The sequence below is a fragment of the Schistocerca americana genome, chromosome 2 (assembly GCF_021461395.2).
Source record: "Schistocerca americana isolate TAMUIC-IGC-003095 chromosome 2, iqSchAmer2.1, whole genome shotgun sequence".
In the NCBI taxonomy this organism is placed as follows: domain Eukaryota; kingdom Metazoa; phylum Arthropoda; class Insecta; order Orthoptera; family Acrididae; genus Schistocerca; species Schistocerca americana.
Genome location: NC_060120.1, coordinates 133,544,830 through 133,558,261, shown reverse-complemented (window position 1 = coordinate 133,558,261; position 13,432 = coordinate 133,544,830). Strand labels below are relative to the sequence as shown.

At 44.6% G+C, this 13,432-nt stretch overlaps 1 protein-coding gene across 1 annotated transcript in view; it reads right to left on the bottom strand.

Annotated features, from left to right (window-relative positions):
• The window catches only part of LOC124593824 (sialin-like), a 538,743-nt gene extending 526,833 nt beyond the window's left edge, over window positions 1-11,910 (bottom strand). The window contains exon 1 of the mRNA XM_047132173.1: window positions 11,780-11,910. Within this exon, the coding sequence (XP_046988129.1) occupies window positions 11,780-11,910 (131 nt within the window). The remainder of the gene's footprint in view (window positions 1-11,779) is intronic.
• Between the last annotated feature and the right edge of the window lie 1,522 nt (window positions 11,911-13,432).

The following is a 13,432-nucleotide window of genomic DNA, read 5'->3' as shown; positions in this document are numbered from 1 at the left end:
GAAGGAGGATGGGGAAAGGGTCCACCTCCTGATAGGATAGTAACAACAGCAAATACCACTGCACAACAGAGTGCACTGCAATGTACTGAGAAGTACTAAACCACGATCCTAGTAGTTTTGTCACGGCTAGATGCCTCAGATCGCTGAGAACGCTCGTACGTACAGTCCAATCACCTCCCAGAGATGTACATGCAGCATGCCCATCCCCTCGTACACCACCAGCACCAGTGCTCAAAGGCCGGAGAAAACTGCCGCTGCGATCACTGTTGCAGTCATGGGCGATATGTCTCAGTGATCGCGCCTGGTCTGCAGCCGGACTCGGCCTGCTGAAGAGAATTGCCTGGTCATGGAGGGTGTCCAGGATGACGTCCAGCGCCAATACTTGTCAGTGAAAGATACTGAATCTTCTCAAATATCCAAATAAAAACTGGAGAATACATACATCAAGGAGGCAGCCTGACGCATACAGAGTACTAGTTCACAGTTCAGCTATTCAGTGGACCCCACCACCGAGAGTTGGCCCCACTGCTGTGGGCAAGACCGACAAGATGGCCAGCTGGAACTATTTTGCCCGCATCTCGTGGTCGTGCGGTAGCGTTCTCGCTTCCCACGCCCGGGTTCCCGGTTTCGATTCCCGGCGGGGTCAGGGATTTTCACTGCCTCGTGATGGCTGGGTGTTGTGTGCTGTCCTTAGGTTAGTTAGGTTTAAGTAGTTCTAAGTTCTAGGGACTGATGACCATATATGTTAAGTCCCATAGTGCTCAGAGCCATTTGAACCATTTGAACTATTTTGTACCCCCTTCTCACAACAGCCTTAAGCTGGAAATGTCAACTTGTTCTGGTCACCAGCTACCTAAACTGTGTATCCAGATGGCGGGCAGAGTCATCCTAACAAACTAGTCCATATTTATTGCTGTAATTACAATTAAACATTACTATTGCAGCCCCAATTTGGTGACATTTGACAATCAGCGAAGTATCAGAAATACCTCCTTCTGGTGGCTGTAGCTCTGGGACAAATATCACGTTGAAACATCAATGACTATATCCTCCTTATGGCTAGACATAATTTCCTCATACAAGCTTTCACCGCCCTTAAGACCACTAATGAGTGGTAGGAATTTCGATGTTATTAATAAGTCCAGCGGCAATACTTGTCAGTGACAGATATTGATTCTTCTCAAATTTCCATGTAAAAACTGGAGAATACATACAAGACACGCAATCATGGAGGCAACTCGATACATAAAGAGTATTAGTTCACTATTCAGCTATCCAGAGGGCGCCACAGTCGAGACTTGTCCCTGCAGCTTTTGGCAAGAACCGACTAGGTGGACAGCTGGAACTTTTTTTGTAGCCCCGCTTGCAACAGCCTTAAGCAGGAAATGTCAATCTGTTTCAATCACCGGCTGCCTAAACCGTGTACCAGGAATGGCGGGCAGAGTCATCCTAACAAACATGCCCCATATTTATCACTGTAATTGCAATTAAATATTACAATTGCAGCTGCAATCTGGTGACAATCGCCAATGAGCGAAGATAGGACGAAGAATTTCGCCTTATGGAAGACACATTTTCAGTTTCGTTTTCCAGACATGTTTCAGCACTTTGTAGCAGCACCACCGTTTAGGATAGGGATAGTTAGTTTTGTGCAATATTCTGAGCACAAGTTACAGCCAGGTGCGGTCCAGATTGCAGTGAGTTACACATACCAATAGTTGCAAAGTAGAACAGAGGCCACAGGGCCATCAAATTGCTGAAAGAGTAAACGTAGCAGTTTTGCATGTCGCAAATCACAGGCAGAAGGGGCCGTTGGCCAACCTAGCATGTTATGAGCACATAACACGGAGCCGCGCATATGGCAAAACAGAGGCGCACTGCTGCGTGTAAATAGGTGCGGGCTTCTAACGAGACTCATTCAAGTGTGGCAGCTCTCCTGGACGGTAGGGCGTGTCACACCACCAGTTATACACAGCAGCAGATGGGGTGCCAGCGTTCCAGTCCACGGCGGGTCGCTGGTTCGACCCTGTGAGGCTGACGCGGGGTCCGTAGCCAGCCAGTGGCGGACCACTCCACGGCTCGCTACTGCTGGCAAGCGTCCTGGTTTCCAACACATGCTGGAGGCATTCCGAGGTGAGGACCGCAGATTTGGATGCCGGATTGTAGGCGCTTGTTGTCGCCGTGATCTCAGCCACGCCAGCGAGAACCACGCAGCTGGTCACCTGTGGCTCACACCAAGTAGCGCTGAGTCGGCAGGGACGCAGACTGCTGAGTCTAAAGCCGGGATCCTGATGATGCCGCAAATCCGCTGCCACACCAGGGCGACACACAGCAGTGCGTGCGCGGTTCGCTGAGGCTGCCATTCCGTGCCAAGCTGTTTCTCAGACAGCGAAGTGGTGTCCTCAGCATTGCGGGACCAAGGAACGCAGATCGAGAGGAACGGGGGCACTGTAGTTGGAAACAGTAAATCACTTACACAATTGTAAATACTTTGTACCAAAAGTTTCTCTAAATATTAATGTGGAACAACAATTTTACAGTAAGAAAATAAAATAACCCACTGAAGATAGCACAAAAAGTGCTGAAACATGTCTGGGTAAAACGAAACTGAAAAGATGTCTTGCATAAAGCGGAATTCCTCGTCCTATTTTCATAGTAAGCATGGACATAAAAAGAACTGCAACACCACAAGATAATGAACGAAGTATTAGAAGTACTGTACCTCCGCCTGCTGGATGTAGCTCTGGGACGAATATCACGTTGAAATATCAATATCTTTATCCTCCTTATGACTGGACATAATTTCCTTGTAAAATCTTTCATCAGCTTTATGGTTAATGATGTGTTGAAATCGCAATTTTCCACTTCAAATTCAACCTCCCTTAGACCGGACATACTCTTTTTCTTTGCACCTATCAAAACACTGACCCCAGTAAATTTAAACCACAACAAATACTTTGTAAGTCTGTTGATCCCAGTGAATCTATCACACATCCCTTACTAAGTATAATACTTCGCCAACTCTCGATTCGAATTCTGGAATATTTACTTCGTCTTCTTTTGTGAAGGCATTTCGGAAGGCTGTGTTTAGTAACTCTGCTTTGGCAGCACTGTCTTCGATAGTATCTCCATTACAATCGCGCAGAGAGTGCATTGATTGTTTCTTGCCACTCACATATTTCACATATGACCAGAATCCCTTTGGATTTTCTGTCAGGTTTCGAGACAAAGTGTCGTTGTGGAACTGTTATAAGCATCTCGCATTGAAGTCCGCTTTAAATTTCGAGCCTCTGTAAAAGATCGCCAATCTTGAAGAGTTTGTGTCCGTTTAAATTTGGCATGTTTTTGTCGTTGTTTCTGCAACAGTGTCCTGACCCATTCTGTGTACCAAGGAGGATCAGCTCCGTCATGTGTTAACTTATTTTGTATAAATCTTTCAACTGCTGCCGATACTATTTCTTTGAATTTAATCCACATCTGGTCTACAATTATATTATTAATTTGGAATGAGTGGAGATTGTCTCTCAGGTAGGCGGCAAGTGAATTTTTAACTGCTTTTTTGAATAAGTATATTTTTCGCTTATTTTTCGAGGATTTGGGGATTACAACATTCAGTCTCGCTACGACAAGCCCGTGTTGACTGAATCGGTATTGATGCTCGTCATTAACTCAGGATTATTTGTTGCTAAGAGGTCAAGGGTGTTTTCACAACCGTTTACTATTCGCGTGGGCTCATGAACTAACTGCTCCTAATAATTTTCAGAGAATGCGTTTAGCACGATTTCGGATGATATTTTATGCGTACCTCCGGAATTAAACATGCATTTTCGCCCATATATTGAGGGTAAATTAAAGTCACCACCAACTATTATCGTATGAGTCGGGTACGGGTTTGAAATCAAACTCAAGTTTTCTTTGAACCTTTCAGCAAATGTATCGTCTGAATTGGGAGGTCGGTAAAAGGATCCAATTATTATTTTATTCCGGTTGTCAACAATGACCTCTGACATTGATATGAATTTCGTGTCGTGAGATCCTTTGTTTTCAGCACAGAATGAGTTTTCTTCTCTCCAGTTTTTTCTGCGAGGGGGGGGGGGGGAGGAAGGGGGCGAGGGGCGGGATGGGACGTCCTGTGATGATGGCATTGTGCACCAGCTCAGTCGATCCCTGCATGTCAAGGCGAGCACACACACGAAAATTTTCCAACAAGACAACAGCTACAATCTGCAGCAGTCCCTTGTAATTAGGACATGTGGTTGCTAGATGTGAGCTTTTCCCACCAACTAAAGAGATTCAACCCCTGAAAATTCAATTTTATAAATAGACAGTATATTCTGTGCTATGTAATAGACATTGACTTCGATTTCACATCATGAGTTCCTTCCTCTCCAACAATTTTTTTCTTGGTGGGGGGGGGGGGGGGTTATGGGGAGGGCTGGAGGATTTGCCAGAGGGGGAGGAGTTAATTAATTTATCGATTTAATTAATTAGTCAAATAATTTGATGTCAAAAGTGCACTTGTATCAGCGTGTGGATTCCCAGAGAAGTGGGAATGAAGGAGCAGGAGGGGTTGGTGACTTCTCAGAAGGATGTTATAAATCAACTCCTATGGGATCATAAAACAATTAGCATAACAGTGGATTAAGAGGAGGGGGTCATAACTCAATCAGGTTTGCCCCTGAATGTATGCAACCTGCCCTAACATAATGGCACTACTACTCTTCTGGTACTTACTGCTAGAACACCATGACTGACCAAAAACATATAATCAGAGATGTATTTTAGCCGAGCTCCATATGCCATGACTCAAATGTAATAATCGCTATACCATGTCATCCAGTCACTTACACCGATTTAAAGCACATCACCATAAACTTCATATGTACAAATTACTGCTGCGACACAAAAGCTTGTATTAGTATGGAACTGTCTGTCATAGCATATTAGTGTTTGGCTGTTTTTCGACCTTGAACTGGGACATTATGCTGCTGCAATACGTTTTGTCAAAATCGATAACTTAATGGTAGTTGGCGAACAGTTTACTATATTCGTCGTATGTCCTACTTGATGTATGTGGTTATTTCACAGTGTCTTGTCTGTTAGCACTGGCAACTGTAGGCAAATGCTGCTGCTCTCAGCCATTAAGTGAAGGCTGTCGGCCTGTGTGTTGTCCATAGTGAGATGTAATGCCTGAAATTTGTTACTCTCAGCACACTCTTGACACTGTGGATATCGGAATACTGAGTTGCCTAACGGTTTCCGAAACTGAATGACCATGAATCTAGCTCCAACTACTATTCCATTTCAAAGTTGATAATTCCCGTAGTGCAGGCATAATCGCGTCGGGAAACGTTTAACACGAATCAACTGAACACAAATGATAACACCGCCAATGCCCTGCCGTTTTATACACTGTGTACGTGATACTACCACCATCTGTATATGTGCATATCGCTATGCCATGACTTTAATCACCTCAGTGTAAGTAGTCCTCAATAAATCAGCAAACAGATTTATTGCCTTCTGCAGGTGATTCCTGATGACTGCTGCTCTGCTCATGTCGGCTCCTAGATATATTTAGCCTTTACCCCCTCCACCATTTCGCTCCTATTGCTATCTGTGAAGCTGCCGCAGTGTGTGGTGGCGATGGTGATGGTAACAGCGTCCAGATGGAAACTGTGCTCTACAGTGTCTGAGGAAGTCACTCTACAGAAATGCTTTGATTTTTGTAAAAACAGCACAGGAATGCACACCTGACTCAGTCGTAGGCCATTGTCTTTGTTTATTAGTTCGTCCTAGACCCTAATTTCAATGGCCTCTCTGATCAAACTGTGCTCTCTAGAGTCCGAGGAAGTCACTCGAGGGAATGCTTTGATTTTTGTAAACTCAGTACAGGATTCCGGACCTGACTCAGTTGTTGGCCACTATCTTTGTTTGTTAGTTGTGCCTAGACCCTAATTTCAATAGCCTCTTTGATCACACAACGCCAGAAGAGGGAAAAACCCTAAATATTTTGTTTTTTTGTAACCTATAGTATGGCCAGTTCCTGTACTAGTTAGCCACGGCTGATTTGGTGGTCTGACGTACTTCAGTGTGGCCTCTATGTTTGTGGTACCTCTCTTCTGCTGTGCAAGCAGTCTCGCCAACGTATGTCATGGTGCATTGGTGAGGGCATCGTAGACCACTGGTTTACGAAGGCCTAGATTCTCCCTTAAACTCTCCAACCGAACACCCCTAGGAAGGCCCAATGGGACCGACCAGCCGCCATGTCATCTTCAGCCAATAGGCGTCACTGAATGTAGATGTCGAGGGGAAGGTTGTGAGCACTCTGCTCCCCGAGCTGTTGTCAGTTTTCGTGACTGGAGCTCAAAGTAGCTTCCCAGTTGGCCTCGCAAGGGGTGAGTGCACCATGTTTGCCAACAGCACTCAGCAGACCCGGGCAGTCGCCCGACCAAGTGATAGCCAAGCCTGACAGTGCTTAATTCAGGTAATCTGATGGAACTGGTGGCACCACTGCAGCAAGGCCTAATTGTGTCAAGGTCTCAGGAGATGGACGCAATACATATCTGAAATTGTGTTGCCCATGATTCTGCTTACTTTTCTAAAGTTATTACAGAGATATTTGCACGATAGTTATTTGTAATCCTGTTTTTCTTCCTGTTGTTGTTTAGGTACGACGTGCCTGAATGCATGCCGTGTCTCCTTGTTGCTGTACCCTTCGGAATGTTGTTTTCAGATGCTTCAGCTCAGCTGGAAGGCTGTCACCATTGAAGATATATCGCGCCCTGTGGACACATGTGCGTTCGTGAATGAGCTGTGGTAACTACTGAGGTATGTAGATACAGACCAGTGTGTATTGGCCTTCTGAACACATTTGTCCCAACTTGCTATCTGGTTTCCATTTCAGCAGAACGTCAAGAAAGGGGAGGATGTCATTCTGTTCCACCGCCGTGCTAAACTGTGTTTTGGGGTCAAGCGAGTTGAGGTGGTGGTGAAATTCACCTAAGCTGTCCCGTCCATGTGGCCAAACGACAAACGTGTCATCCATGAAAGACGTGAGAGCAGCACTTGTTTGGGCTGACTCCAGCTACAAGTTGCAAAAACAAAATTGGAAATATCTGCCGAAACACCAGAGAAAATGCGCCTGACGGCTCTTAGGAGAGACACCCAGTATATTCAAACAAATGCACGTATCTCTTATTTTCTGTAAAAATCAGCTCATTTTATTTAAATTTTAATAAGCGCATATATCTAGAACGAATCATATAACATTGATAATCAAGCAGTGCAAAACAGCAGAAATTAAGAAATAACTGTGCCTAGCCACAAACTGCTAATCATATATTTATTTTACTTTTTTAAATGCCGCTATTTTGAAAATTAAGGTAAGATTGGCTATGCTAAAATCACAAAATACTTTTTTTTCTTATATTCAGGTATACAAACTTCCTTATTACGTCTTTTAAAATACTCGACCAGCAACTTCACTCTCAATTGCCAAAATACCCACACCATGAAGACGATTTAGTGTATTAGAGGAACGTAAAACGTTCTTAATTAATTTTAACTTCGAGAAACTACTTTCCCCATCTGGCCACAGTTACTGGTATTACATATTCTTAAATCAATAGTAAGATTTGGGCAAAATTTAAAGTTGAATTAAGGTCAGTACATTGCATAGGCTTTCTTTTTCGCACAAAAGCGCAGATACTGCTGTATTTTCCCTGCTAATTCTACCCCTTTTATCTCGACAGAATCACCAACAGTAAAAATACAGTCTAAGTTCTTACAGTGTTTTAGTAGCATTTCTTTGGAGGTGGTATTTAAGTCGTATATAATACATAAGAACTGAAAACAGATACTGTTATTACTAAGCTGTTCATATCTAGTATCCAGTGCATTTAGTGTTTGATCGATTGTAACATAAAAAATGTATTTTATATTATTCTTTTGGATCTTTGATGGATGCATCTCATGCTCCGTACGAGAAGTACCTTTTTATTTTCTAACGCAGTGTCGTGTTTTTGTTAATCCAAAATTAGCATCCACATCAATTTAGGTAGTAAGTTCTTTTAGATCAGTAATAGTTTCATCGAAGAACTAATCCGTTAGAAGATTCGCAGTCAATATTTTACAGTTTTGTAAAAAATCAAGTGCAAAGGCTAGATCAAAATCTCCTGTTTGCTTCAGCTTGCTAATTGGATTAATGGAATTTAGTACTTTATGCCAAATAAGTCATGAACACAAAAACTTTAAATCTTTAATGAACTTTAATAAAAACGACGCCTCGTCTCTTTAAATTATCAGTTTCTTGGTTTTCGTAAATGCTTAGCAACGCGTCGTATACATGTGCCAATTGAAATCTCAAAGGCTTTAAGGCCTCTGTCCTAATCTCCCAACTAGTATCACTCAATACTTTCAAAGTTAAACCCTAAACATGTTTTAAAACAATTGCCCATAGAAAATTAGAGCCCTAAAAATATCGTTTTTGGACAATGTTGTGGAAATTAGCAGTTTCCAAGGATGCTTGTGCCAAATCGATTAATAACATGATTGGGAGAGTGACTACTACACGGAGCATAAAATTCAAGCAAATTATATTGTTCAATTAAATAGCAGCTCAGTTAATTTTAAGAAGTTACCAATTATTTATTCGAACAACTTGTCGCTTGTTTGGAAAGTAGTAGACGAAGTACTGGCGGAAGTAAGGCTGTGGGGATGGGTCGTGAGTCGTGCGTGGGTAGCTCAGATGGTAGAGTACTTGCCCTCGAAAGGCAAAGGTTCCGAGTTCGAGTCTCGGTCGGGCACACCGTTTTAATCTGCCAGGAAGTCTGGAAGAGTCTCGTTAGGCTGATCTTGAATTTTTTTCTTATCAGTTCCTTGGAGTCCAGTAGTGTATCCTGGTGAAGAGGGACACTACATAAAAACTTACGTGCGAGTCACTAAAACTGAGACGAAATTGTTGTAGATCTACAAAATAAATCGAGTTCCGGATGTGATGCTGGCATTTCGCACACTTGGATTCAGGAGAGCAGTCAGATGTTTGGCCATCCCGTATGTTGCAGCTCCTGTTATGTTGCTCGCAATGGATATGAGGAGATTCTCTGTTTGTGGTCTTTTGTCACCATATATAGAGGAGTAGCAGCTCGTCGTCGAAATTCCTTGACAGATTTTGCATTGAAGGTACTGCGTAAATTCCAATGGTCTTTTCTGGAGATGATTTGTCGGATCTCCTTCTATTTCCCTGTACAGTGCTCATCTTGAAGTTCGTAATTTTCTGTTTGCATTATGAGTACATGAGTAACACAGTGTAAGTCAGTAGCCTTTACTTGGTGTCTGTTATCTTAAATACAAACTTGGGAACGTGAAGTGACAACCTAAACGTGCTGCTGAGCTCAAGGCCACATAACTTACATGAAATTGAAAAGAATCCTGTGTGCTTGAAAACTGATCTCATTGATAAGCAGATAAATAAGCAAACCAATAATTTCACCCTCAGTGGACTTGGTCAGAGCGGACTGTTTGAAGAAAACGTAACTGCATACAGGGTGAGTCACTACCTAGTGCCACCTAGAATAGCTCCGAAAGTATGATAGTAGCTGAAAAATTTGTGGGACAAATACTGCATGGGACGATGCTAGATTTTTGTTGCTAGGTGGGGTCCCGACAGAGGTATGACGGTCAACATTGTTTTTTTTTAATGGGGTGCTATAGCTTGGTACTTATTTTCTAATAGGGGCTATCGAGACGAATCCAGTGATGTGTAACAGTAAGGTCTTTGAAGGTCAAGGAAGGTCACAAAGATCTACTTGCCGCAGCAACATGGACTTTCAGTTGCCCAATAATGCATGTTATGCATATTAACATTTCCATGGTTCGTGAATGCAGATGCGATACATACAATCTGTACCAGTTAATTTTTGGTGGAGACTGACTTGGTAAGGATGACAGTCATGGCGATGCAGAACACGAACAACACTACTCTGGTTCGTGCCAGATTCCCTTAGGGTTTGACGCGAACTAACAAAAGGATTTCGAAACACAGTGGCAAGAGTACCAATTTCCGTTTCCTCGTTAGTAACTTTCCTTTGCTGGATATGTTTCCGAAGCGTTAAAGATCCAGTTGTTCTCAATTTATCATACACATATTTAAATGTACGATGTGTAGGGTGAGTACGTTGAGGATGTCTTTCAGCGTATAAGTTTAGCTCTCACTGAATTTCGTTGGCATTCTCCGTGAATGAGCAGTATATCGACTTGTTCTTCGAAGGAATACATCGTTCACATTCGCTTGATTCGACGGTATTAGTCTTACCGTTCCTATTAGTGTTTTATTGCGAAACCGTCGAATGGTGTTTACGTGTCAATGGCACGTAAGATGGATACTCCGTATTCGGCGAATATTTACTATTTGCACGATATACGAGAGAGAATTGTCAGAGCATGTGCTTCGACAAGTGCCGAAGTGATAAGGAATACTACTCAGTCCATGATAAGAAGATTGCAGCACTGCATTGATACCAATGGTCATCACTTTGAACACCTTCTGTAAATGAACGTTCATGCCACCTTTTTGACTCTCCTTGACCTTCAAAGACCTTACTGTTACACATCATTAAGTCGCAGTAAACCGGGTGGCTTTATAAGATGCCACCATCAGCTCGCCAATCTGTCTACAAGTGCGCGGCTTCCAGTTTGTGAGTTCGACATCGACGTCCAACAAGTTCTGCTCAACAGAGTGCAGTGCATGCCAGTTGGAACAAAAAAATCCTAAAGTGTAGCAGAAACTAACTACGCTTATGACAGTGTCTCCATACTGTGAAGACAGTGTACTCAACTATATGTTCAAGAACTGTTGTAGAGCAGTCCAGTTTCTCAGCAGATCAGAACACAAAAGAAAGAAAAAAAAACTTGTTTACTGCTCACCCAGATAACCTGCCTCTCTTCGCCTGTATGCCCTCTACGCGGCGTTTTCGTGATTCTACCCTGCATTCAGACTTCTACCAGTCGTTGTTGGCTGTTTACTTTGGCTTATTTGCTTTTCTTTTGTGTCACTCCTTTCCATTATGCAGTACTGTGGCTCGTTCGTTTTTCTGTATGTTGTTTCCAAATTATAGGTGGTCCTTCCTTGTTTCGTGTCTTTATGCCTTTCAGTTCTCTGTTACTGCTACTTTCTGTACTTCGCATTTACACTGCAGTTTTTGGACATTCCCGCCCCATCGTTGGGTTAGAGAGGTCGTGTCAGCCTCAGCTCATTGATCCCATTCGCCCCTTTGCCACAGATACTTCTTCACCAGAATTATCGCTCTTGCAGCTTGTCTGGTTATGGAGTAAGAATTTTCACCATTGACTTAGGGTTGTTTGGCGATCTACCTCAACGTGCAACTGACAGGACAGCACAGCTTCTGCATCACGCTCAGCGCATACTGCACACCACCAAGCTACTTTTATGGTGACTTGCCCAACTCAACTCAACCCTTGCCCAGGAATTAGCTACTCTGCCCTCACTCACTCTAGAGTTCGACAACACATTAGACTCACGGTCCGCCTTCTTCCTGCTCTGGATCACTCCCTTCATGTTTCTGCTCTTCGTGACGTTTCTCTCCTCGCCACCTCCACCCTATCAACCTCCTGTCATCTACCTCTAGCACACTCGCCTCCATCAATACCTCATCTAATCCTAACCTGATGCTTCTGTCCCAGCACCTCCTGCCCTGGCACCTCTAGCTCATCCTATGTTGGTCACTCCTCTGGTGTATTCTGCTCCAGAGTCACTGACTCGTGTGCCTTGGACTCTGCCAGCAGCTGCGCCTCAGCCTCCACCTGTTCCTGGGTAATGGGTACTAACAGTTCCTCTGCCATGGACTCTGCCAGCTCCTCTTCCACATGTCCTGCTGGCACCTGCACCATGGGCGCCACAGCGCCTGTGCTATGGCCCCCCCCCTCTACTTGCACCACAGGCCCCATAGGTCTGTGCATCATGGGTTCTACCTCTTGCCCGGACGCCACCTTCTCTGGCACAACCTGGCCCCAGCACCATGTTCTATGGCGCCAACTACTGTGTCAGCACATGCTCTGGCACTTCTTGCTTTGGCACCTCCAGCTACGGCAATTCTGCACCAGTGCCTCCTGCTCCTGCTCCTCCTGCTCTGGTGCTACCTGCTCCTAAGCTGCCAGCTCTTCCCACCAGCTGCAGCATCATGGCTCCAGTACCACTTGCTCCAGTGCTACCACTTCAAGTGCTGTTGGCTCCAGTACCACCAGCTCCAGTGCACCAACTCCAGTGCCACCAGCTCCAGCACCACTGTCTTCAGCGTCATCAGTTTTAGCGCATCTGTCCCCTCTGCACCTGGCCCTTCTCAGCCGGCACCTCTGCAGCCATCCCAGTCGTTGGCTCTCTCCATCAGATCGTCCTCTGTACTTCCTGTACCATCGGCACCCACCTACTCTGCTGACTCCCTTTCTCCAGCCAATGGTCACATCGCTCATCTCTTTTCTGCTCTCACTGATCCTGACCGTCCACTTCTTGACACTCTGCCGGATCTCGCAGCTGTGGCCAGTCTTCCTACTACGGCCTCTTCCTGACATTGGCAACATGGTGTCTGACGACATCCCAGGACATTCTGTTAACACTGTTGCATCTGGTCCCAGCTGCTATCATGTCCTTTCCAGCCATTGCTGAGTGGCCAACCCCATCAGAACCCTCACATCCCAGTGACCACCACTAGTTTAAAAATGGTTCAAAATGGCTCTGAGCACTATGGGACTTAACATCTATGGTCATCAGTCCCCTAGAACGTAGAACTACTTAAACCTAACTAACCTAAGGACATCACACAACACCCAGTCATCACGAGGCAGAGAAAATCCCCGACCCTGCTGGGAATCGAACCCGGGAACCCGGGCGCGGGAAGTGAGAACGCTAACGCACGACCACGAGCTGCGGACACCACTATTTCAAAAGTCTGTTTCCAGTCAGCCTCTGGCGCTCTGCCACCGTCCTCTTGGACAGCCTGCATCAATGCTTCAAGGCACAGCTTGCAGCCCCCAAGCCACAGACCTGCTATGCCCTTGTCCAAGCATCCTTCTGAACGCCACTCACACCGTCACCTCTGTCCCAAGTCAGGATTTCCCCTTCCTCCAGGAGTCACTTTCTTCTCCAGAATGGCTTCACCTCTGCAGCTGACACCTATGTCACAGCTGTGGACTCCAGTGTGATGGCTGTGTTTCCTTACTGTGGTAGATTGTGTACTCAACTACACATTCAAGCGCTGTTATCGAGTAATCCAGTTTCACGTCAGATCAGGACGATTTTTGAGTTGGATTGATTGAGAAGCTCTTCAGCTGCCATACAGGAACTTACGTTACTTTGTATTCTCTGGATCAGTAATATAGTTTTATTGTTCTTGGTTGCCTGAGAACATCTCTTTTG